At 33.2% G+C, this 27135-nt stretch overlaps 1 protein-coding gene and 1 long non-coding RNA gene across 4 annotated transcripts in view; one reads left to right on the top strand and one right to left on the bottom strand.

The window, feature by feature from the left end:
• The first annotated feature begins 535 nt into the window (after positions 1-535).
• The window catches only part of LOC148611272 (uncharacterized), a 40853-nt gene continuing 14253 nt past the window's right edge, over positions 536-27135 (top strand). The window contains exons 1-3 of one of the 3 annotated variants that reach the window (XM_088591671.1): positions 536-655; positions 7784-7927; positions 22749-25134. In XM_088591671.1, the coding sequence (XP_088447797.1) occupies positions 7793-7927; positions 22749-25134 (2521 nt within the window). In that variant the 5' untranslated portion in view covers positions 536-655; positions 7784-7792. Of the gene's footprint in view, positions 656-6801; positions 6947-7783; positions 7928-22748; positions 25135-27135 lie in introns of those variants that run through there. The other 2 variants (XM_088591672.1, XM_088591673.1) reach the window with 2 other exon arrangements.
• LOC148611273 (uncharacterized) lies at positions 640-6803 on the bottom strand. Its single transcript, XR_015924098.1, has 3 exons — positions 6737-6803; positions 5592-5795; positions 640-779 (listed from the first exon to the last, which is right to left on the bottom strand). It is a non-coding gene; the product is annotated as an uncharacterized LOC148611273 (long non-coding RNA).

Consider the following 27135-nt stretch of genomic DNA (forward strand, 5'->3'; position numbering starts at 1 on the left):
CAACCTTCTCTTGTTTACCACCTTTAATATTTTTTTGTGAAGTTTCACAAAGTTAGGTTTTGAATTAAAATAGAAAACTTTGTATTTTTTATTTTATACAAAATTTTGGCATAACTTACCAAAAGACAGCCTGAAACATCCCATTAAAAATCTGGTTAAAACACCCTTTTCTTGATCCGCCCTTGAAAATGATATACAGTTTGATGAAACACACACACACACACACTTACGTTTCAAAACTTTAAAAAACTAAAGTAAGAAAGTACATCTTTTCAAAGATATATGCTATCTTTTAAAATGATAGCATGAAATATTGGTTTTCATTAAATATTTCTCGCATTACTACCGGTAGATAGTCCTTGGTTTGACAGAAAAAAGGAGCGACTTTTAACTCAGAAAGTTCAGTTTCAAGGTCTTAGGTCCAAGAAAAAAAACCTTGGATGGATACAGTCTTTTGAGTTTTTACTGTTCAACATTTCGCGGGCAAAAACTTCAGTATGGGACACTTCCGGAATCCGAATTTGTTACTAAAATTACGTCACCAGGTGCATTTCACCGCCATCTTTGAACTTGTCACTGAAGTAGTTGAAGTAAAAAGATGAGCTAAGCCATTATACTACATGAAATAAACGTTAAACGGCTGTATGTGATGAAGGTAAGTGCTATAAATCTTTCAAACCCCTTACTCTGTGCAATGTCAACAAAAGTTCATCGAGATTTCTTTAAGAGGTGTAAAGTTGAGAGGTCACCGGTTTCAACTTCCATAGGATTGACGGTTTCTAAAAATAAAATAAAAATAAATATGTGTCGTCTTATAGTGAATATTCACCTGCATAAAAAATAAGCAACTTTTATACAGTTTTATTTGCTTTAGTTGTTTATATATACTACACACTGGTCAAAGGAGTAGGTCTCGCCAACCGATTTTTCGTCCTCTCCTGTGAAACAAGTTCATTGCCAAAATTTAAGGAGATTGCTGATATTTCGCTCCCAAAAATGAGCTATCATACTACAATTTTCAATGAGGAATAAAATTTTGGTGAGTAGATTTGCGAGAAGTGCTTCTGTCTCGAATATGGCAAGATCTACTCCCTTACCACAATCCAGTATCACCAATTGGAAATAAGTCCTAGCAGGGACAGAATTTAAATTTACTAGTAGTAGCCACCTGGGCTTCTGCATTTAAAAAAAATGGAAGCCCAGACCAATAGTTAAGGGCTCAGGTATTTCTTGTGAGGCCTGTGATGTGGGCAAACCCGCTAGGGGTTTGGGGCATGCCTCCCTCCCAAGATAATGTTCAACTTTTGAAAGCAAATTCTGCATTCTGAGAGTACATGGAGACCTTTTCAGAAGCTAAAAATACAGCATTTTTTTTACTCTTTCAATTTCCTTTTTTTGTATGTAGTTTCAAATTCAAACTGAAAGAAATCCTCCCATCTTTTGATATCATTTGCCATTAAACCATAGAAAAATTAAAAAATAAAAAATATTTTGACCCATGTACAGACAATTTTTGTATTATCATTGAAGAAAAGTACATTGAATTATGTACTATTTTGAAATCTGTAATTAAAATAAAGAAACAATTTCAACCCTGACAGACTTTTAAAGTTCTATTTTATTGGATATGTGGTAACAGTTGTTGTTGGAATGAACTTTTAATTTTAACCATGCCATCGTCGGTTGTGTTAAGCCACAGGTGCCTGTTTTCCCATTCTGTCAAAAAACTTCTTGCCCTCTTTGAAGATTCATAATTGGAATAATATTTTTGTTTGTCTTCAGTTGTTATTCTTTTTTTCCAAGGGTTTCACCCCTTGCCAGAGGTGCTCAGCCTCAGCATACCCGACACTCACTGTTATTTTGTAATCTTCAAGTCAACAATGGTTGTATTTGTTGTCTTTGGTCAATAAGACTTCTTACCTAAATATGAAATACTTTTCTTGCGTTATTTATTTCTTTAAGTTCAACATTCTATGGACTACCACTACCAGAAAGATTCATTCTATTCCATCTACATAAGAGGTTGGAATATTCCCTTTCTCCATACTCCGAACTTTATTTTGGAGTACTTTCTTGAAAACCGTATGCTTTGTCATACTAAGAAGTGGGGGAAGGTGGGAGTTCTTGGTTTGATCCCTGGCCAAGTCACATATCATAGAAACAGCTTCTCCGCTAAGCATGCATTATTTAGAAGATACATGTACACAAACTTTTTTTTTTGGTGCAGATAGAGGATATTGTGAATGATTGGGGTGGCATACCTCAGGGGTCAAACTGTTAGAGAAAAACAAGGAGAAGTGACTCCTCTTTTAGAGAGACATCAGGGAGAAATGAAGAATAGAGTCCTTCTTGAACATGCATCATTCGCATGTTTTTTTTGTTAATTATATTTCACAATGAAAAAAAGTCATTGCAGTGAAATTGAGATTTGCTTTTTAAATGTAAAGCAAGATGAATTTACATGTTTATGGTTTTTACATGTTGCTCACCTGGCCATCATCTGTCTTTGTCTTTTTCAAACATCTTCTCCTCTGAAAAAAACTCACCATTTTGTTACCCTTTTATTGCAGCTGAACATCGGCTGTTTCCCTAGAGACTTTTCCCAAAATGTTGAAAAATGTTTTTCCCAAATGAAGGAAAATTCCCATTTGTCAGGTATAATTTTATGAAAACTAGGTAAGAAGCCAGCGAAATGTTCCTCAAGGTGTGGTTTCCCGGCCTGGTACTTTATCCACTTCTGTGGAATGTTTTTTGGCAAATTAGTCATAACCTAGTGAATATCAGGAGTATGTATTTGTCTTTGGTTTTCAGTTCCGGATCGGCATATGACGTTTCTGTCCCCTTTACCATATTTTCCAAATGTGTTAAAAATATGGCAAAAATTTCCCAAAAATAAAGGGTTGAGCTTCTTTTAAAACAAGGAACAAAATCACTGGTATTTTTAACAATCCGTGTGTGGGGATTTTTGATCTGGCAAAAAAAACATGACCACTGTTACTAAAAAGACAATAGGGGTCAAATTGCGGAATTTTGCGAATAACTCAAAAACGGTTGAAAATTGCTCAGCATGATGGACCCATGTCAATTTTTCAGAAAGATCTATTGATGAATGAGTTATGGGTCCTGTAATGAATTTTTTTTCTCGAATTTTACATTTCCAATTTTAAAAATCTTTTCCTCTGAAACTACTGGATAGATTGAAACAAAACTTAGCATGAATGTTATGTACACCATCTTAAACTAACTGTGCGTGGGCGATCTAGTGAAAAACATGGCCCCACCTTACTAAAAATAGACCATATGGGGCAAATTTCAGTTTTATGCACATAACTCAAAAACAGTTGGGTTTAGCTGAAATCTGACAGGATGTAAAATTGTTAAGCATGATTTGATGGACCTATGCAGAATTTTCAGAAAGATTCGTTGCCAAATGAATGAGTTATTGGTCCTGAAATGCAGTTTTTCCCAAATGTCGCCGGTCCAACGGTCCTGACAGGTAAAATTGTTGTCGGACTGACAAATTATAATCTTTTTCCAGACCAAATGTCCGACATGTCCTGTGGTCGGTTCAGGGATTTTTTTTTTCCACGTGCAAGATTACAATTAAATACCATTGCCATTTCCGGTTTTAGACCAATATTTTTTTTTTAACTCAAAATTGTGGAAGGGGCAATCCCTGGAAAGTCTTTAAAATGTCCAATAAATTTTACATTTCCAATTTTAAAAATCTTTTCCTCTGAAACTACTGGATAGATTGAAACAAAACTTAGCATGAATGTTATGTACACCATCTTAAACTAACTGTGCGTGGGCGATCTGGTGAAAAACATGGCCCCACCTTACTAAAAATAGACCATATGGGGCAAATTTCAGTTTTATGCACATAACTCAAAAACAGTTGGGTTTAGCTGAAATCTGACAGGATGTAAAATTGTTAAGCATGATTTGATGGACCTATGCAGAATTTTCAGAAAGATTCGTTGCCAAATGAATGAGTTATTGGTCCTGAAATGCAGTTTTTCCCAAATGTCGCCGGTCCAACGGTCCTGACAGGTAAAATTGTTGTCAGACTGACAAATTATAATCTTTTTCCAGACCAAATGTCTGACATGTCCTGTGGTCGGTTCGGGGATTTTTTTTTCCACGTGCAAGATTACAATTAAATACCATTGCCATTTCCGGTTTTAGACCAATATTTTTTTTTAACTCAAAATTGTGGAAGGGGCAATCCCTGGAAAGTCTTTAAAATGTCCAATAACAGAGGCTGAACAAAGCCAAAGGAAGAAGAGATATGAGGAAAATCATCCCGATCAGAAATTCAGTAAAAGCTGGGATAGGAATATGGACATGTTTATTCTTACAGTTTATCTAATTAAACAAATGCAACTCATTTCGAAAGGCAGAGACTGCTGAAATGTTTTTTTCCTGAATTTTAAATTTCCAATTTTAAAAATATCTCCTCTGAAACTACTTCATTTGTAAATGGATTGAAAGAAAATTTAGCATAAATGTTATTTAGAACATCTTTCACAATTTGTGCATGGGGATTTTTGATCTTGTGAAAAACATGGCTGCTATATTAAACATGGACATGGAGGTGAAATTGCAGGATTTTGCAAAGAGTTGGCTTTATCTAAAATCTGTCAGAGTAAAGAAGATCCCTTAACAGATGAATGAGTTGTAGGTACTGAAATGGATTTTTTTCCAGAATTTTTGTATTTCCAATTTTGAAAACCTCCTCCTGAACTACTGGGTGGATTGTAACCTAACTTGGCATGAATGTACATTACAATATTCTTGACAATCTTTGTGTGGGGATTTTTTATTTGGCAAAAACCGTTGAAGATTTTTGGAAATAACTCTAAACAAATGGGTTGAGCTAAATTCTGACAGGGTATAACTGATCAGCATATGCCGAAATTCTCGTAAAGATCTTTTGACCAGTGTTATTGCCCTTTAAAAGTAAAAAAAACGACCGAGAGATTTGTTTTATGATATGAAAACCCAGTAGATAACTAAGATTCTCTCTATTGATTGAAGGGTTGTTGTGACAAAAGTTCTGCTTTAGAAAGCTAAAAAGACTATTTTTGACCAGGTGAGCAATTCAGGCTCTCTAGAGCCTCTAGTTCATAAGAGCTTAATTTAATGCAAAGGTGATCTTTCCCTCTAATAATTTCAAAGGGGCCAGAAAAAAGCATTTTCCTGATGTCTGGATATTGATTTAAGTGAAAGGAAATGGATCTGTGTGAAGTACCACAAAGCCCAATTCTCTAAAAGGAAAGTTTGGATTGATTTTTTAATGGAACCACTATGGAATAAGGGGCCAAAAAAGGGTCACTTCCATTCTCGTTAAATACTTTTTTATGTTGAACTACAGTTTGGTAGAGAGACAAATTGTTTTTGTCTTGTCCATGTGTCCAACACAAAGTTAGTCAGCGCACCTCCTCTCAAACTACTTTACAGAATTTTATGGAACTTACCAAAAATCCTCAATTACCTTGTCAGTGCAACTCCTCTGAATCTACTGAAACAAATATGTTCAGGACAGTTTGTGGGACGAGGGGAGACATGTTTTTGCAGACAAACTTAACTGTATCAAGCTTGAATGGTGTATCCATTGCATACAGTACTTGCTCTACTTTTGAAGGGTTCAAATTCTGTATCTTGTGAAGCATTGTACCATAGTAGGAGTGTGTTCATATGGTGGAATAACCCCCAAGCTGTAGTAAACCATTTGAAATGTCAGGGTTGCTTGCCTCAGTCACTGACAGTTTATTTGCTCTAAGGAGAATAACCTGCAAGTTAAATGTGATGTGCAACTTTAAAATTATATTTTGCCATATGTTTGCATTTATTGGCATTTGAAGAAAATTTTAAACAAGTAGGGTATTGTATGCTTTCTTTTTTACCCTGTTTAATCATTGAAAAGACTGAACAAATATAATCATTGTATCTAACTGTTCTTTATGCCTGATGGTTGCATATCCTGTGAAATTACTTGTCAGATTCCCCCTATATTTGGTGTAAATCTAGTGCCAATCCCTGAGCATGTACAATTTGAGCTTTCCTTCAAAGTCTAAAATTGTCAGGAATCCTAGAATACCATATTACTAGTTCACCAGACATACCAATATACATTGTACATGTATTACTGGGGTATGAATGTTGCCTGTCTGAGAGTATGATCTTGAAATGCAATCAAATACATTCGGCTTTCCAATAGAGGCCGAGCATTGAAAACTAACTTAACCACAACAGACTCATACCTCCTGCCAAACATCAATATAAGGATAATGGGAAAAGGTATTTATAGAATCCTGCTTGTTAATGTTTGAAGAGAAGCTATTGTCAAACTTGACCTAAATGACTTCCTAGGGAGAGTAGAATCATGGTCACATTAGACAGGTGACCTTAATGTACAGATTAATTTTACATACATGTACATGTAGAATGCACTACAGAAGTTTTTTAAGACAAGTTATTGTTGAATACATGTGGTCACTAAGACAGGGTTGACAGACTTTTTATCCAACTTGCAATTGATGTATTTGTTATTGTCTTTGTTTCATCTGAATTTTCTTCAATTAAGATTTATACTCCCTTTGCAGACTGTTATTGATGGCTATAAAAGGTGGATATCTTGAATAAATATGACTCTCTAAAATGCATTAAAAGCTATAAAATAGTAGAAATTGCTTTATTGTGTATTGTTACACAAAATTTTTGTTGCATTTACCTGTAACTTCTGTTTAATAAATCTGTAGGTGTATGGCTACTCGTTTAAATCATAAATCTATTTGTATAACCTTATGTTCAGTGAGAATCTAGGTCACATGATAAAGCTGTGTATTACCCTTGCTGGAGAAAAAAAACTGAAATACTTCAAATTATTTTGTGTAGACTTTTTGTGTGTGTCAGGATTTGATAATGGATTCACACAAAGGTAGTAAGTGCTCAGCCTAATATTAAACTACTGCTAATATTTAAACTAACAGCAACACAAAAGGAGAATGGACAAAATTTCACTACTACAAACTGTAATATAATAAGTGTTTAAAAATAAGTGTTTTAAGTAGAGTATTTGGTTCATGCAGTTGTTGTTTTGGCAGATAATAAAAATAAGACTTACAACATAAGGCGGAGTTAAAAGTTTGAGTTGTAGGTTTTTTTTATTCTGTTGTAACATTTTCAATCAATCATTTTTAAAAAAATTATTTACTAAATGTATATATGTTTTCTGAACTGAGGAAGGTTATCAAGTCTTATTTACCACTGGACACTTTCTGGTAAGGTTTTGATTTGAAGAGTCACCACTGGACACTTTCTTGTGAGGTTTTGATTTGAAGAGTCACCACTGGATACTTTCTTGTGAGGTTTTGATTGAAAGGGTCACCACTAGACACTTTCTTGTGAGGTTTTGGTTGAAAGGGTAACCACTGGACACTTTCTTGTGAGATTTTGGTTGAAAGGGTCACCACTGGACACTTTCTTGTGAGGTTTTGATTGAAAGGGTCACCACTAGACACTTTCTTGTGAGGTTTGGATTGAAAGGGTCACCACTAGACACTTTCTTGTGAGGTTTTGGTTGAAAGGGTCACCACTGGACACTTGTGAGGTTTTGATTGAAAGGGTCACCACTGGACACTTGTGAGGTTTTGATTGAAAGGGTCACCACTGGACACTTTCTTTTGGGGTTTTGGTTGAAAGGGTCACCACTAGACACTTTCTTGTGAGGTTTTGATTGAAAGATTTGAAAAAACTGGTATGTGTACTTTCTTTTCAGGGCTAACTGATGGCGGTGAATATTAAGATTGAGCCTTTACCGATGGACAGATACTCCCCCTTAACCATTAATGTCAATGCTATGGACGATGACAAAGTTCAGAAACTGAAGAGAGATAGAAGAAGCAAACAGGATGGATTCCATGTGAGTATTTCATTCCAACTTTTGTTAAACCATTTCTTTTGCTTAAGTGCATGAGTGGCTTATGAAAGAAATTTAATTTGTTTGATATTTCTTCACATGAAATGTATTCAAACTCTTGTGCTTTAATTAGCAGGATTTTTATGGATAACTGGTGAAACAGTTTCTGTCTGTGTACTTGTATTCTTCATGGTTATTTTTTTAACAGGCCCAAACTTTATTTTGGAGAATTTTTTTATAGAAATTACTAGCTTATAGAGACTTTCACAAGCTCACCAGCATTATAACCATGTCTTTGTTTGATGTTCAGCAGACCAATGACCATCAGAATAACATGCATAGATTTACAGACTTCATTAAAAAAATAAATGTATGTCTACATTTGTGTCTTAATGCAAGTACTCATGATGGGAATAAACTAAGAAAATAATTTTGAAATAGGCTGGGTACATATAGATTGAATTACGTGGTAAACAAGTTGATGAGGAGATGGTTTTGGGGGAAAAAAAGAGGTGGGATGAATGGAATAAAACAAGTTATAATCCACTTTAGATATTTCAGGTTGGCCCAATGCATTTGACTCACAGGAACATATACTGAACTCACGCTTGGTGATAATTGTTTACAAACTTCATGAACTTTAATACATATATGATTAACATTCTGGTGTGTAAGCTTATATCAAAGTGTTAATATTGTCTTACCTCCTGTCAATGACATTTACATTTGTATTACTTTCTTGGTGGCATTCAGTGTGGTCATTCATGAATTTCTTCATCTTACAATGCAATGAAATGAAAAGGGAAAGCTTACACACTCCCAGTGGTACATGTATATCATCTCCCTTCATTAGTAATAGTCAAGTTACCAATGCTGTAAACAGTTGTTTAATTTTGTTGGAAAAATAAAACTGACAGGTATGTTATTATCATTATTATGAACTGAAATTGAGTGAAACTAAAAGAAAACTTGGATTTGACCATGATTTTTTAATTTTCTTCTCCCTAAATTTAAAGAATATACTTTATTCATGTTATATCTGGTCAAAAATAACCGTTGCCTTTGGGGAATTTGTCAATGAGAAATTCCAAGGAAAGTCATTTCAGTATTTTGCAGAGAATTCCAGAAAATCAAATGGATATTTATCTGAATATTTTCATTAAGCTCAGGCCCATTTTAAGTCACCTTTGCCTTTTCTTTGTAGAGGTTTGTATCTTAACTAAGTTTTTGGAAGTTCCTAGTGATTTGCATTTACTAGGGCTGTCTTTCTTATGAATGAATATTTTGTTATATCCAATTTGGTAAACTTTAACAAATTATTTGGAATCAATTACATAATTCCAAAAATATGAACACAATTTATTATAAAAGCGAATTAACTCTAGGATCAAGTTTATTCTCTTTAGTTGAAATCTTACTCTAGATCTGTCAACCCTTTTTTTATTTGCTCTCTGATTCAAAATCTTACAAGTGGATTGAATTGTTATTTTAGGATATCTATAAGTGTTTATAAGGTCCCAACTTTCATCAGCTGTGAACTGATGCTCTCTTTTAATACAATTAGCAAGAAAAAATTGAAATTGAATAATTTTATATGTGATACAGTTGTTGATCCATTGCAATAAATTGATTGTGTGAAACTTCATTTTTGTCATCCAATTCTCATTATCTTCCCATCATATCTATTTACATACGGATTTATGTGTTTGCACAAGTAGGATTTAATATTAGTGCAGAACTATCATCAGGTAGCTTGATCAAATTTTTTTGTTGCAAGATATTTTACATTTTCTTTTTTAGTAAGCTCAGCCTATGAGGAGCTTGTTGATTTTCAGTCTGTCTGATATGCCTTGAGAGAAGCTTACTGATTTCTTTGTCCAAGTTTCACTTTCTGTTCCATTCTTTTCAAATCATCAATAATTTTTTTTTTTTTTTTTTTTGGTTTTATTTCTAACTGCACTTATTCTAAAGAACAAAGAATTTTTTGGTCTTATATAGACATATTTTTATAGGTTGATTTTTTATGGCATGTTTAATATTATTGTGATAGTTTATAGACGGTAAACGAGTGGGATTGACCAAGTACAAAACCACTCAACTGGTACAGATTTTGTTCTGATATTTGATTGTTGTAATATACTGCCAACTTTAACCTCCTTTCAAGGTAAAACAGGTGATTAGCTTCTTAAATTCTGATTCTTTGATAAATAAAATTGCCTTTTATATAAATCCACTGTGTGTGAAGGCCTCTGGTATTTTTGTCATCATTCAAAAAGCATTAGCCTAACTGCACCTTAATAATCTCAAATGTTTACACAAGAGTTTACTAAAAAAAAGAATTTGGGTCCTTAGGTGAGTGGAAATGCAGTTGTGTTATAAATCTGTGTCCTTAGTATGCTCCATGGATTCTGTTTGAAATCTTTTGAAGGGAAGTTCAATTAGTGATGAAATTCAGCATACAGTTTGATTTAAAAGTTATTGTCATTATGAATGTCAGAAACAACTTCCTATTAATAGCAATAAACTTTTTTATATTACATTTCATTGTAGAAAGTTTCAAGTAAGATTTATAATGTAGGAATAAAGAGATGCAAGTTGTCTGAGACAAGTTTTCAATGACTACCAATGTTTTTTTTTATCTTGTATATTTGAATTAGATAATGTAAGCTTTGTTTTTTACTGGAGTAAATTTTGTACGTTAGTTGCTGGAGTAGACAGTCTTTAGATAAGGTCAGTTTATGCAGTGTGCTTCAATAAGATATAATATTGTGGCTTAGAACATGATACTGAAGTTGTTCTTTATGTTTTGGGGTTTTAAGGTAGTATGTTTCTTGATTGAAACTTTCCTTACCCCAGCTTTTCTGGAGGTGTATATAGTGATCATGGTATCAGTCTGTCCATCTACAACTTTTTAGCTCACCTGGCCAATGACCATGTTAGCTATTGCCATCACTTGACGTTCATCGTCTGTCATCATGTTAACAATTTTTCAAAAATCTTCTCCTTTGACACTATTTGACCAATTGGAACCAAACTTGGTTTGAATGTTCCTTGGTGTATCTTGCATAGCACTGATGTAGGGATTTTTGATCTGTTAAAAAAAATATGGCCACCATTACTAAAAATAGAACAAAGGGGTCAGACAGTAGTTTTTCGCATGTATCTCCAAAACCATTAGGTTTAGCAAAATTATTTCAATTGCAGAAATGATCCTTATTATAAGGCCATCAAAAGTCTTCAGGGATCAAAGTTATCAGGCGACACCTTGTAAGAGTTATTGCCCTTGTAAGATGAAAAATGACTTCTTTTTTTTTTCTTTTTTTTTTTACAGTTTTCAGCCAATATCTTGAATACAATAATAGATGGACGGGAAACTTTCAGTCGCTGAAATGATCCTTATGATAGTCCTACCAAAGTCTTCTTGAGTCAAAATTGTTAGTCAACTCCTTGTTAAATTTATTGCCCTTGAAAGACCAACTTTAACCAGGTGAGCGATTCAGGTTCTGGGGAACCTCTTGTTTCTATTTTAGTAGCCCAGCTGGCGAATTGCAAAAAAAATTATTGTAACCAAAGTTGTGGTTGGAGTTTTAACTGGTTACCATTCGATCGGAAACAAAGCGTCTCTAGTTAAATTTTATCTATCCAGTTCTAGTAATATGGAAATCGTTTATAACCGATGTCGGTTTCTTACATTTAGATTTGCTTATTAATTTCCGCATCTGGTATTCCGTAAAATGTGGAATTCATACCCTCAAACAAGTATTTTTACATACCGAAATTTTGTCCGAAAAAGTCTGGACTACCAACTTTTTTTCTAGGCTAATTGATATTATAGTTTAATAGCCCAGGTGGCTACTGGCCTCAAAAAGTTAATCTTGACCCCTGATATAAGTATGCCATTAAGTTGGGTTTGATTTCAGAATGAAGTGAGATAATCTTTATGTTTGAATACTTTGTTTATCATTGGGTCCTATGATTACTGTGGTGGGAAGGTGGGTATCCTTTAATGAGCTTTCTCTCAGTGAAAAGCTTACGGTTTTTGGTCCCTGCCTTTCATGTCTGTCCAAAATTGGTTTCTGGAGTGTAACTTTTGAACAGTTGAAGGCTTATAAGGGAAGGAAGACTGCTGTTGATTTTGAGGTCAGAAGGTCAAAGGTCAAGGCCACATGGACTTCATGAAATAGAATTTTTTAGATGAAATTTGGTTTCCGGAGCATCAGTTTTGAATGCCTTCATAGAATTTCACTAAACTTGGTAAGTTGAAGGCTTATGAGGTAAGGAAGATATCTTTTCAATTTGATGTCAGTAGGTTAAAGGTCAAGGTCACACAGACTTAAAATATAATTTTGTGGGCGAAAATTGGTTTTCGGAGTGTAACTTTTGAACGCCATCATAGAAGTTCACCAAACTCGGTAAGTTGAAGCCTAATGGGGTACAGAAGACGCCTATAGAATATGAGGTCAGTAGGTTAAAGGCCAAGGTCACACAGACTTAACAAAATATAATTTTTTTGGCGAAAATTGGTTTCCGGATTGTTACTTTTGAGCAGAATATAATTTTGCATTTAGCAATATTCCATGAAATTATACTTATGTTGCAAGGGGGGAGCCCGGAGTACTGCTCTTGTTTTTTCTAGTTTCATACTAACTTAAAGTTGAAAAGTTTTATGCTCACAGTAATATCTTTGGAAAAATCATGATCCATTGTTTGATACAAGACAGAGGTATATAATGATATTGACTGTCTGTTACACTTTTAGTTTCTGGATAAGAGTTAAAGAATCCATCTATCAAAGGCTTATAAAACTTTAAAATGATGCTTCAGGGCAAGTTTGTGTGCATATACATGTACATGTATTATTCAAGAGTCCTGGTTCTTTTCACTTCTAACTTTGAATGCAGGAGATTAACAAACTTTCATTTTGTATAATTTTTTTGGTTTAAATATTTCAACCATATTTCCAGTTGCTGGATTGTTTTTCTAAAAATCACCATTAAAAATATACTGCAAAAATTTCGTAATTAACAATATTTCAATAGCACAAATTTATATAGACCATAACACCAGTTTTCTTTACTCTAACTTAACTAATAAAAGCATGTAAACTGATCTTTAAAACAGTTGCATGAATTACATCGATGTAAGTATTAAAAAATCAACTAAATATTGCATGTTGCAAGAGTTAAATAATTTGCTTATAATAATAATTTGAGAAAAAAAAAAGTAATTGACAAAAATCAAAGTGTCGCTGTAATTATTAAACACATGAGCAGCGTTGGTCAATGAAGGTTTGTTAGGACAATATTATGTAAGTTGACTGCTGTGATTTTGATGATAAGTTGATAGTCTGATTTGTATGCAACATGTTGTCAGCAGTTCTGTATCTCTATAGACAGAATTACTGCATGCAACAGCAATTAAATAACTGGCTTCATTTCAAATGTTATCATTCTGATCGTCCAGGTTTCAAATTTCACTTAAATTTATTCACTCTATAGTTGAACTTCATCAGATAGTTCTTTTAATCAATAGCCACGCTGAACAGACAATGTTTTCTACAACAATGGAAAAGTATGAATATTTCAAATGAAATTGATCATATTTTATTTTAGTCTTTGGTAATATGATTCATTGTTTGGTGTTCAAACAATTAAATCTTTTGTTTACTTTCCTAGAACCAATATTTTATTGGAAGTTTGTAGCTTTTTAAAATGAAGTTGCTTTAATGACAAAAAATGTGCTAAAGAGGTGATAGATCATATATAACAAGTTCTGTCTGGCTAAAAACAGGATGCGATCCTGATATAGACCTCTTAGAGGTCGCTGTTCCATTTGGAACCCCAGTTTTACTGCAAATGAAATAGAAATACTCTTAAATATAGGGAGTACAAGATAAAAAAAATATTTATTTAATATGGTTATATTGTATAGATAAATGTTTGACATGGCTTTCAGTAAAAAAAAAAACAAAGAAAGTAATATCGTAATGAAATAAGGACATTTATATGATTTCATGTGTTACTTTATAATTTATGAACACACATCCTCATATTTATTTTATCAGATTTATGTTTACTTTTCATATTTGGCAATAATTCATCATGAAATATGATTGTACTCTGAAGGGGATCTGGATTAGGGACGTAATTTATTCCCTTTATATCAGTTTTTCCTTGCTTTCTATTCACTTTCACAAATTTTCATGTAGCAACTGATTTTCTGTACAGATAAGCTTTTCGTAATTATTTACTACATAAAGGAAAAAAATATCCTCAAAAAGTCCTCAAACAATATCAATTTTCTCTCCAAAAATTATGTTATTATAATTTCCTTTGATCTTTTCTTCTTATGAAGTATGTGTGAATATTTATACAACTACCTGTGTAAGCTTTCCTACAGGAATTCTGTCAGCTGGCAGGGGACAGGTGTTCCCTTGTTGTCATTCAGAATATCATATTTGATTGGTTGATTGAAAGTAATACTGACCAATCAAATTTTATGTTGCATAGTTCAAACATCAATTGTTGTACTTTGTTCATATAGTACAGCCTGTTTATATTATTTGTATATGTACTCATCTTGATTAAAATGGAATTTTAGTGGACAGTGTGAAAAACTTAACATTTAGCTCACTAAGCTTTATAATGAAGGATGGACTGGTGAATTAGATTTGTATATTCTCAAGAGAACTGGATATTTAACTCAATCTTTTGGCCAGCATCATTATCATTATTGAAAGTTTAACCGAGATAATATGTGACTGGATTAGCTTTCCAAAATTTCAACATTATGTTGTGATTAATTTCAAATTTGTATTTATTTATTTATTTATTTATTTATTTATTGTGATGAGTGAGGATAACATAGAAGATGAAAATCATGACTAATTTAACTGTGGCAGATCTTTATAATAGTGACTGTAGTCCTTTATCAGAGGTAAAGATTTTATAGTGTATTCTTGTATTCTCTTTTGACAAGTAGCAATGCTTTTTAATGAGAATCAGGTTTCTTTAACAAAATTTCTTCAGTTTGTGATGTTGCTAGTAAACTGATAGCCAATGTTCATTAGAATTTTTTCTGAGTTTATGTTTATTTTCACAAATTTTATATTTGTTATTTGCTGTATGGCATAGAATATGAGTAAAGATAGGTTTTTGATGGCTTAAAAGTTCATTTCACACCCTGACTGTTACTTATTGATTTTATTTAAGTTTCAAAATAGGGGGATATGAAATACCTGATAAGCATTTCCTAGGTGCATACAGTAGGTAAAGGATGTTGAATAGACACATTTAATCCTGTTTTGTGCTTAGTATATTCGTAGTAATCTCATCCATTTGAAAACATTATGAATCTTATCTGTATTATCTGTGGATTTACCCCCCTATACAAGTTTCCCTGATTTTTATCTGTCTATAAATATAGTGATTTATCTATAACCTAAAGGATTTACAAGTAAGACATGATCATCACCTGGTATACCATGACTACTCTACCATGGACAATTATATTAGGTTCATCTCCAGCTGTTACACCAATTCCAACTATATTCTCATTAAATTCCCTGTAGGTGATCACTTGTGAATAGAAAATGATATTCATCTTCTACCTCTTCACAGCATGAAATGGTAATGACAAAAAGTGAAGTCATATGTGATAAATCACTCAAAGTCAATACAGTTGATTAGGAACAGGAGTACTACATAAGTATACCCTCAGGGTTGTTTTCAAAATCAATATTTTGTTTGTTTCACTTTTGTGTAAAAAATTATTTATCTTAACATAGCTTGAGGTTCTTAAAACCTGTTAATTTGCTTGTACATCTTGAATAATTTAACTTTTAAATACTTTTCAAAAACTGACAATTAACATGTACATTCAAAATATTGTAACTAACTGAATTTACAAGCATGTATGTAATGATTTTTGCACCTACATGTACAAAGGGTTTCGACATATAGTCAAGTGCTCTCTAATCAGTGGGGAGCATTGATCAATTTGTCAATGTTACAACAGAGATAATGATAATGGCCCTGGTTCCCTCTGTACCTACTGAGGTTTTATTGTACCCACTCCTTTGATCTCCTGGGGTTTGTTATTGTTAGCCAGGCCACTTGATTAGACTATTAATTTTATTGTATGAGACATGATGAGAGTTATTACATACCAATCATTATAATCACTCTTATATCTATCATAATTAGTTGTCATAAAACTTTATTGGTAGTTTATTGGGAATAGTAGCAAAAAATCTCCATCTTTAAACTGTTATACATTAATGTTTGGTGCTTAGTCATATTTTTATGTTTTTATATTATTAGCCAAATTAGTGAATAGTTCCTTCATATGTCAGATTTAAAATTGGAAAACTTGATTAAGTTTTTCTAAAGATTATGTAATAGGATATAACAGTTTTTAAACACATTGAATACTAACTTAGTTTATGAGGTACATTATTTTGGTTAAAAATCAATTTTTGTAGTTTAAATATTTTTTTAAAACAATTTAGAACTCACCCCCTTTACTCAGCAGTTTTGTTAAGAGATTAGATATGTTGTGCATTTTGGCTTTCTTGCTCACTAATGTTTCATTTTGTTTATATCCCATGTAAAATAGGGGGAATGTTTGTTAGATAAATTTTTCAATGTATAAAAAAGACAGCATGGTGGTCTGTGAACACTCCTGGTTGTCTGTTGAGGAAAGTAGTATTTGCCTGTAGGCTATCTGTTTGTCTGATCATTTATACAGTTTTATTACTTCTTAAACTAATTAACTGACATTTAATGGTTAATATGTCTGCCCAATTAGTTTATGTCCTCAAGTTTGGGTTCATTATGAAATCCTAGTCTATTTGGTATTATAATCATCCGATATGTTTTTTCACTTGGTTGAAAATTAATTTCGTGATGATAGAACTGGATCTATGGTATTAAATTCTGAAAGGATAATTTACTGACATTTATTCTATGAATATCATGACAATACAATGATAAAAATAAACAGCTGAAATGGTCATAGCAATAATGAGTAGAATTCATAAATTAGAATTTAACATGAAATTTTGAAAGTAAATCTTTATGTTAGGGTGTTACAACATAGATTCTCTTACCTTTTGTTAATGGACCACCTATTTCTAGTATGAAAATATAGCTCATTCAGGAAAACAATTTACTTAGAATTTACTAGAAATATTTGGTTCTTAATAAGAAAAATATTGAATGAAATGAAAAGAACTAAGCATTAAGATAAGCTGAAAGTGTTTTCTGAAGACAGCCATGTCTGAATCCTTTTCCTACTTAAGGTATTTGTGGTTATATTTTGCATGATTTTGAATTAATTTTTCTGACTCTCAGTACTATAAATTGTGAAATTATTGCTTGCTGAATTGTTGCTATCAAATTGAGAATGATTCTTTTATTTGTGCAGTTTTGAGTAAAATAATAATGATCAAAATACCATAAAGTAAATATTCATTATTGCTATTTTAAAATGGTCACATTTTTTATGATAATAAAAACAATTCAATAATTTCTAAATCTGCAAATATCAGTAATGGACAAAGACATTAAACCAGTTATACTGAATATTGATCTTGATTTTTCTTGATGATAAACAATAGCAAGTTACTTATTGTGGTCATTAGGTTTAAACCAGATGTATAATGTTTACTCTGTCCCACAGAGACTTGTTTTATCCACTTGTGTTCCTCTCAGTAGCTCTGCTTCCTCTTGGGCTGACAACTTAATCCCCAAAATGAACAGATTAACTTACTACCAGATATTTGTAAAGAAATCCTGTCGATAAACCTTTTTGGAAGATTAGTCCTAAACATTGTTTTTACCATAGGGGTCCTGCTGATAAACTTCTTCTTACAAGATTAATTTTTTAACATTGTATTTCCAATAAGTATCCTGTAGGGTAATTATCTTTATTTTGTTGTTGTACATGCATGTACATGTTAGTTTTTGCAAGACTTGCTTCTTTGATACATCCAATTCTGACCAGCTGTGTTCTATGAATGGTATGAAGGATTATTATTTTGAAAGATATGTCCAACATTCTGCTTTCCTTATAGCCCAGTTTAGAACTGACAGTTTTTGCCTGTATTATTAACAATGAAAACAGGTTAAAAATAGTAGTCACTCAACTCTGTATGCCCACATGTCCATCACACAATTTGTTTTTGTATGGTGACTAGAATATTTGTTGGTTGGTTTTTAGGAAATTTTATAATGAGGTTCTTTACTCAAAAGTAAGCTTTTTATTGGTTGTGGAGGTTATAGCCCCATTTGTTCTGAAATAATTGGTCTAAAGTTGTCATAAACAAGCATTTCATAGAATTTAACTATATGATTTTCTTGTAAAAGCATAGGAACATCTATGATATTGTTTCACAATATTCAACACCTCAATAGTCGGACATGGATTGATTTTGGGGCTTAGGAATTGAACATATTAGAAGTTAGGAGCCAAAATGGCAGGTCAGAAGCATGCATTTTCCTAATGTTCAGACAAAAACTTGACTATTAGGGAATTGATTTCTTTGAAATTGTATTACAAGGTGTGGCTGTCATACCATCGAAGGAAGACTGGGATAAATTTTAGGGTTAAGACATGAAACTTTTAGAAATTAGGCTTGCTTAAAACAAGCATTTTCCTTTTGTCAGGACAATAACTTGAGTTAAAGTGAATGGATCTCAAGCAAAGTTTACGATAAGGTGCCATTAGACTAAAGGAAGACTTGAATTAATATTTTGGGTTGGGAGTAGAGCCAAGTAAGGATAAAGGGTCAGAAATTACAAGGTGCCATCCCTCAAAGGAAGTTGGGATTTTTTTATTGCAACTATTTAGGAATTGGGGCTAAGAATTGACCAATTATTTGGTCATATATTTATCTGGTGTCACATATCTAATCATAAACAAAATTCAAACTGTATCTAGTTTGAATGGTGTATCCACAATTGCCCCACCTATATAGGGTTCAACCTCTACTGTCATATCAAGCTACACCCTGCGACATTTTACTTAACTTTTTTAATGTTATTATACATATTGTAGCCACTTACGTGCTAACAAATATATGATTGTGATACATGCTCAGACATATTTTGGTCTATTTTTGATTTTACAATGTGTAATAATTAATAATGCAGCAGTATACTGTGTTAATAATTGAAACAGTATTTAGAATCTTCAGAAATTTGTCGTTTTCTTAGGAAAATGCAAAAAGAGTTAAGCTTCCCTTTAACTTAATCAAAGTATCTTCTAATTTTATTTAGAAAACAATATTATTACTTACTTAACTTAGCCATTCTCAGGTAGATTTGATCTTGTCCAATAAACTACAAAATGATTGATGAGGTTACAATTGTCCTGGCTTTTATGGTTTGGTCAAAGTATGAAGTTCATAATGTTAAGTTTCTATAGATAATGAGAGTCTACAGAATTCCAAGAATTCGCAATTCTACCCATTAACATAAATTTTGTGAAACCACAAAAATTGATACCAGCAATAAAAGATACATTCACAATGTTTCCAATGGCTGGATATTTTCACAGTTCAACCATATTTTGTCCTGGAGTGTGATTGTCATATTTCATTTTAGAATGGTTAATTTTTTTACTAAATAAACATTTACCATAAAATTAATTTTGCTTGACTGAATGACATAATTTGTTAATGAAATGTTTTGGTGTGTGCATTGTTAAATGCTTTAACTGATGACCATAAAGATTTATGTCAGATGACATGCTTTTATTGGCAAGGTACTGGCAGCAAGGCTTAGGTCATACTTTTATCATTTGTATATAGAAGTAAAATTAGGAATTAGGCTAAGTGTAGTGGAAAACCACTAACATGACCATAAGCAGAAATTTAAATATACCATGCCCTAACTAAAGATATAGCTAAACACCTATCCTATAGAACTAGTCCTGGTAGAGACTACTTCAGATTTAAACATAATTATGTTTGTAAATAGATTTAAAAACTTCATGAAATTGTTTGACAGGATTTAATTTGAGTTTTTAGTTACTACTTACCAAGCAGATCAGATTGGGAACATTTTTTGTCCTCTGTTTTCTAGGACTGTAGCTATGAGTCATCATTTTGTTTGGGATTTGAATAACTACTAGAGTGGTCTAGTGAACGCAGTGATGTAGTATGTTGACTCTATTCTGGGATTTTTATACCCATGCGTTGAAATTTTAGGGGTATAATATACGTAATTTTAAAAATATTTTCTTTCTACAGTATTTTTTGTTGTTATAAATAATGCAGTTGGTGAAATATATTGTTTGGCTAGTAAGTTACCCTGGTTATTTACAGATTTTATATACAGATAGTAAGGGGTGTTTGTATATGGTACAGAAACTCATTACATTTAATTAGAAGAATTGTATTGTTAAATACACTGAGTTATCTGGACAGAAAGCCTATACAATTTGATGCACTTTTAGTCAATTGTTACTAGTAGTTTATCATTGTTCATAAGAACTTCCTTCCTTTAAATGGGAAGTCCTTTGATTTTGTGGTTTTTGGGATAATTAAGGTAGACTGCTTGAGATTTTATTCATAATTAGGTAAAAAGCGTGATGAGGATTCCCGTATTTGACACCTCTTTGACTCCATACAGTAGACTAACATTATCCTTGTGATAAACTTAGTAGCCTTATTTCACTTATGCACAGACCTTCCATGACTAATTCCACTTATAACCATATTTTACAAAGTTTCCCTTACAATACATGTGGATTTATAGAAAATGTTCTTGAGATCTTGAGTCGATGTTGACAATATCCCTTTACATGTAAAGTCTTTCTGTTTTAAAGTATGTTTGCTTCACACCTTTGAAAACTTGTTTTGGGAATTTCGTTTAATTGTGTGTCAAGTTATTGGAAATTTTATTTGATTAAGCAGTTTTCTTGAAGTGCAAAAAGTATCTACACCCTTCTTACTATGGGTTCCTATTTGTTCATCCGTCTGTTCACATGTATTTACTTTTTATACAGCACCATACAAATTGGCGAGATATTAGGTGACACATGTCTCTCTTTCTATCACCCGATGGTTTGTAGATGATACTTAGATAATATTTTTTTTAAATTTCCACTTTTTTCTTTGAAGTTTTCTCGAATTATACGACTGACAGATCTAATTTCCATCTAATTTTACCAATTGGATTCTTTTTATTTTACTGTTAATGGCCTTCTTTTGTTAAAAAAAAGAGGATCACACAGATTATGTGTTGTAGCAAAGCTGGTTGAATCAGAATTTGCCTCACAAGATATTTTAACTTAACTTTGTGAGTTTCAGACTATGAACTATTTAACCTGTATAATTAGGGTGGAGCATTGGAAACTTGGTCAAAATAAGTTATAACAAGCAAATTTAAAAAAGAAATTAAAATTCATTTTTAGACTTGTAAGTCATTATTTTATCATACAGCTGTTAAGTGCTGAACCAAAACATTTGTTAAATATGTATTACATATGCAGAAATAACACAGGCTGATCAAGTGTTGCACCAAGCACACAAACAAGTAATAAAATTGAAGAGCTTCCTTTTCAATTGAGATTGGCATGTTTTGTAACCAGCTTTTATCTTTATTCAGCCATTTTCTGCTAAAAAAAAAAATTAAAAAGCATTTACCCCTGAAATAAATTTAAAAGAAAGTGAAATTTAAATTGTAACTAAATAGATTTTTAAAGCCTTGGTAAGAGCAATTCTAATACCAATTGTATTTATGAATGAACAAGGAAGGAGGGGCACTTGTCAGTTGGTGAATTCCAATGAATGGCCTAAGCAAATTTAATACCACCGAGGGCAATATTTCACACAAAGGCCAACTGATTCATTGTATAGGTTGACCTGTGTTATCAGCATTTAAGATTTTACCTGTTAAAGGAGACAGGTAGATCTCAGGCCCAACTATCAGATACACACTTGGATTAAAGGAATTTATTTCTCTCATCTGACCCATTTCTATGTGTTGATGAAATGGAGTATTTATAAAAAGTTTAACACAATGTATTTTTACCTGTACAAAAAAATTTTTGAATTGAAGTGGAAGTTTTATATTCGATTGATTTGTTATTGGAGTAAATACTAATGAAGTGAATGGTTGGATTTTAGTTGTTTAGAAGTTCATTTTGTGTAAAAAAAAGTGCTTCTGTTAAGGATTAAAAAAAATGTAGCGTGCTCTATGAAGTTTGGGTGAGATTTTGAATAATTGGCCCATTATAAGAATGATGGATGTTTTCACTCTAACTTGAAAAAAAAAACAGGTAAAGATGTTTCTAATCATTGTCATATTTATAGCATGCTTGTAAAATTTTTTCAATGGCTTGATATTTTTTCAAGTTAAAAATATAGCAATTACAGTGATTTTTTAGTTGCTTCAGCTTTCATGAGGGTAGAAAAATGAATATATGATAGAACAGGAAAAAAAAGGAACCAAAAATCTTATAAATCTTCACATGTGGAAAATCTTTGTAGAACATTGTCACTTTAGAGAAAGATCTACTGAGTCTTAAATCCTTTATTTTCACACTGTGTTGATGGAGGTTTTTTCTCTTAGAACCATAGAGAATTTTGCACTTTTTAGGTGGAAATTTGATGTAAATGTCACGATCTGGGTGGGTTATTAATTACCCGCTTTCCTTAAAAACAGCTGCTTAAAAATATGGTTAACTTTGATTAAACTAACATTAACTCTTAATATCCTAAGTGTCCACTTTTTGTGTATTTTATTTAAACAAGCTTAGTTCAAGCATTCTTTGAATTTAGTTACAATGTAATAAAAAGTCTTATTATTATTTTTAGCTAATGGAATATCGACAGGCTCCAGCTAGTCCTGGGGCCTCCAGCATCCACTCCCAGGATGACATGGACAACCGCGACATCCTGGCCTCACCACCGGCATCCCCACCCCCTGTCAAACAGGACATGGATGATGACCGTTTACCCAACGAACTGTTGGAAGAAATATGTGAGGATATTGGTATGAAAGAAGGGATGGAGCTGGACTTCGTGGAATTTCTGATGGAACAGGATATGGTTGACCCACATATGTACATGACACCAGAAGCAATCAAGAACACATTGGCTACAGTTAGTTCGGCTCCTACATCTGTGCCAAGTTCAGTGACATTTGCCATACCGGCTAACAAAACTACATTTAGTGCTGAAATTACTAACAGGTCAAAAACTTGTAGTAGTCCAACTACAACTTACTCTCAGGCATCTAGTACAAATGGCACAGTGGCGACATCAAGTGGCTCCAGTAGTCCTGTTGCTAAAAGATTCCATGTTTCGACCTCAGGGCCATCAAGTCCAGTTAGAATAAAACCACCAACTGATGTATTTAAAGCCCCACCCACCCCTCCAACTCCTCGCAGGCCAGCATCTCAGAGTATTGCATCACCAAGTATTTCCAGTACTCAAGGTCCTATTTCTCCACAACCTTCAACATCAACCCCTCAGAAACAGCCTCCCCCATATGGTCAAACACAGCAACCAATTGCTCAAAAATGTATGCAAAGAGGCAATGTTCCACCAAATAGTGGCTATAATTATCAGAGACTTGGTCGTCCAGCACCACCAAATGTCAATGTACAAAATATGCAACAACAACAACAACAGCAGTGGCCTGGGAAAAATCAACAGAATCACATGCAACATTCACAGAATCAAATGAACCCAGCATGTGCAATGAATGGAAATATGCGATATCCTCCACAAACACAATCATACTCTCGGCATCGAGAATCTCCAATGGACAGTGCTTACTTTTCAAATGACACTGGGAGTGTACGAAGTTACTGTTCTATTCCCTCTTCCATGCAATCAGGGTCATCAATGCCACCTATGCATCGTTCAGCTTCAATGCCTGATCAAAAAAGTGTTCATTTTGCTGAGGATTGTGACAGACCAGTATTACAGCAACAGCATTCAACTGAAGGGCTAGGTGGTTATAGCTATAATACAAACATACCCGACTGTGATCTCATAGAGAACCAAAGAAACATGCCGTCCAAAATTTTACCGCGGTTATCCTCAAACATGAAACCGGACATTGCACCATATAACATAAACTATCCCCGGGGAAGTAACAGTCGCCCGGGTAGTGGTGATAATCCAATGGCGCCCCCTCAGTTTGATTACAATGTGAACAAAGCTGGGGATCTATTTGATGTGGACACTAATCAGAATAATATGTTTGTCAATGATTTTAATGGTTCTATGCAAAATAATTTACAAGATAATGATTTCTCATCATGTTCTGGTGGACCTCCTATGGGAATGCAACCCCTTAGACATTTTGATGAACAAAATTCTTGTAATATGCAACAAATGAACCCACCACAAATGTATGGGTCTATGCATAGGAATAAAGGCTATAAGTCAAATGAAATGGACAACTTGAATTTTAGTGATAATCAATTTCAAGGGCCTCATGGACAAAATATGAATAATAGTTGTAGTATGATGAATTCTGGCCCAAAAATGATGGGTGGTCATCAGGGAGGCATGATGCCACAAAATACGGGGTATCAGGAGGACTTCTCACAGCCTCAGATGGGTAGGCCACCCATGCAAATGAATGGACAGCAAATGATGAGACAAGGCATGGGCAATGAGCTAGATCAGTCTCAATTTAATCGTTTACAAGGTGCTAATATAAACAGTGGGATGTATCCCCCTGAAACTCAACCAAATAATAGTGCTCAAAATATGTGTCAACCCAACTGGGGTGGAAATGGTCCACAGACACCACAAACTGGCATGCATCCGAAAGGTCCACAGGATATGTTATCTATGCATGGAATGGGGGGCCAGAACCCTGTACAGGGTGGTCCACCAATGCCATGTACTATACCGAACTGTCAGAGTTGTAAAACAGGCTCACCTCACCGTCCTCCAATGTTATCATCACAACAAAGTTTTATACAGCATTTAATAACCGACCGTTCTAGTGCCTTTAGATCACATCCTCTGTTTCCATTGTTACGGGATTTGATAATAGCCGACATGAACTTTGCTTCTCCACATTTTCCCTACCAGTTAATAAGTAATTTGCCAGCAGACTTTGATAAATTATTACAGAACTTTTTACACCGTAACCCTCCATCAGGCCAGTACCAGAACAACTATGCAGTAGAAAGTGTCATTATGGATGCCCTCAAATATGCCCATCACTGTCTAATAGGTATGTGGTATGTCTTAAATATTTGGAACCCATTTTGTCAAAGCCTAAATTAAATTAATGTTTGTGTGCCTATTACTGACTCATCTTGTTCACTGTGGGTTGGTTGGTATCATTTTTGTGTTGATTCAGATCCCAAATTTCGATTTAAAACAATCAGCTAAGTCAGTGCTGAATAACTTTTCGAAGGTAAAAAAAAATAGTTTTGATGAGGGAAGAGAATAAAATATTTCAGGTAGGACCTTTTTTTTCTGAGTTGGTAGTTAATGAGCACACACACAATTTTAATTTAGGCTCTAAGAGGTTTGTTGTTAGCTGTAGTCAAGTGTTTAGTTTTCACAGGTTAAAAATAAGATAGATATTGAGAGACTTCTAGAGAAGTGTGGTATAGGCAGGTTTAATGTTTGTTCAGAGTATTGTTTAGACAGTTATAAATAAAACATATTTCTGGGTGTTGCATATGGAACAAGCATTCGATTACCCTTCCTGAAAATGTTGGTGGACATATAGATTTTCTGTCATATCTAAATTATTTGCTATTTTTAATCTGATAGGGTTAATTTATAATAATTGTGCACATGTTCATAATGGGTAATAGTTAATTAATAGTAGTTTATTTAATGAAGAGCCAAATGTGATTTTAATGGTGTACCATTAACAAAATTCACTTTCCAAGATTGGCAACACATTTCAACATTTTTAAAATTTCTAGTTTAACAACACTTCCAATTTGTTAAAAAAAAACTATTTCTAGGACAGATCTTGGTTTATCAGTGACAAGTAAATGTTTTATTTATACATGTGACTAAAAGGAAAATAAGATATAGTGTTAATTGTATAAAGATGCATATTTAGTTGCTATACAAAGCGTTCCAAATTTAGGGTGTAGATGTTGTCACTTCAAGAATGACACGCTTCACAATTGTGAGTACCAAAAAAGTGCTAAGTACATCATAAGTCTCTTTATATATTACATATATACAAGGAGATACTAATTAGGTCAAGGAGAACATCATTAACAAATCATACAGATGAAACCCTTGATGTTAAAAACTTTTTTTGCTAAATTGTCAATGACAAGGATGTGTGAGATTTGCAGATCTTTCAAAATCCTTTACTGAGCTGTACATTGACTATCCACTGAACAATCCAGCTATAGGAAAGAGTGGAGAATCTTTGGAAGTGGTCACTTTAACATGCTATGCTAAGATCATAAAGCACATTGACACATTTTTATAACATAGTTAAGCCCCAAACTTAGCCTGATTATTATTACAAAAGGTTCTTTATCTTTTAGATATTACAATATTTTGAAGAATTCAGATGAAGAGCACTTTATTTACACAGTTAATTATTTAATGATTTAAGTGAAATATTACTAGACAAGAGGACGGCTGATTATAATGAAGATACATGTATGATCATTTAAAAAAAAGACAACTTTTGTTTGTATTTTTATTGGGTTTTATAAACTTATCTCATTCCCCAAATTTCTCTACAAACCCTACAGTGATATGTTTAACTACTAAATGACTGTAGAATGAGCTGATACAGCTCCCAATTTTCAGGGCCAGCTTACAAATTTTTGGCTTCTTTAGAATTAAATGCTATTGAACTTAGTATTTCTTGGTTAAAGTAAGTACTTCAGTGTAGGTGAAAATGTTTTAGACATACAATAAAACAGTTACAGCTCAAGTAATTAATATAAACAAATTACCGTATTATTTGAATTAAGAATTATTTTGGAGTTAAGAAAATGACTAAAAAATAATTTGTGAAGCTGACAGTCCTTTCCGTCAAAATTCTTAACAACTAGCTCGAATAATAGATGACCGGATAGGATTCAACTAGCCTGAAACTAGAAAAGTTCATTTCACTAGCCCCAATCAATTTTTACTAGTCCCGGGCATCGGGGGAGTGGCTAAAGGCGAACACTGAGCTAACCCCAACTAGTAACTGGGGTTAGTCTTGCCAGCATGGCTAAGGGATAAGGTTAGTTATATG

Source organism: Perna viridis, chromosome 7, assembly GCF_037379345.1.
Source record: "Perna viridis isolate PV_CMFRI_1.1 ecotype Kerala chromosome 7, ASM3737934v1, whole genome shotgun sequence".
Classification (NCBI taxonomy): domain Eukaryota; kingdom Metazoa; phylum Mollusca; class Bivalvia; order Mytilida; family Mytilidae; genus Perna; species Perna viridis.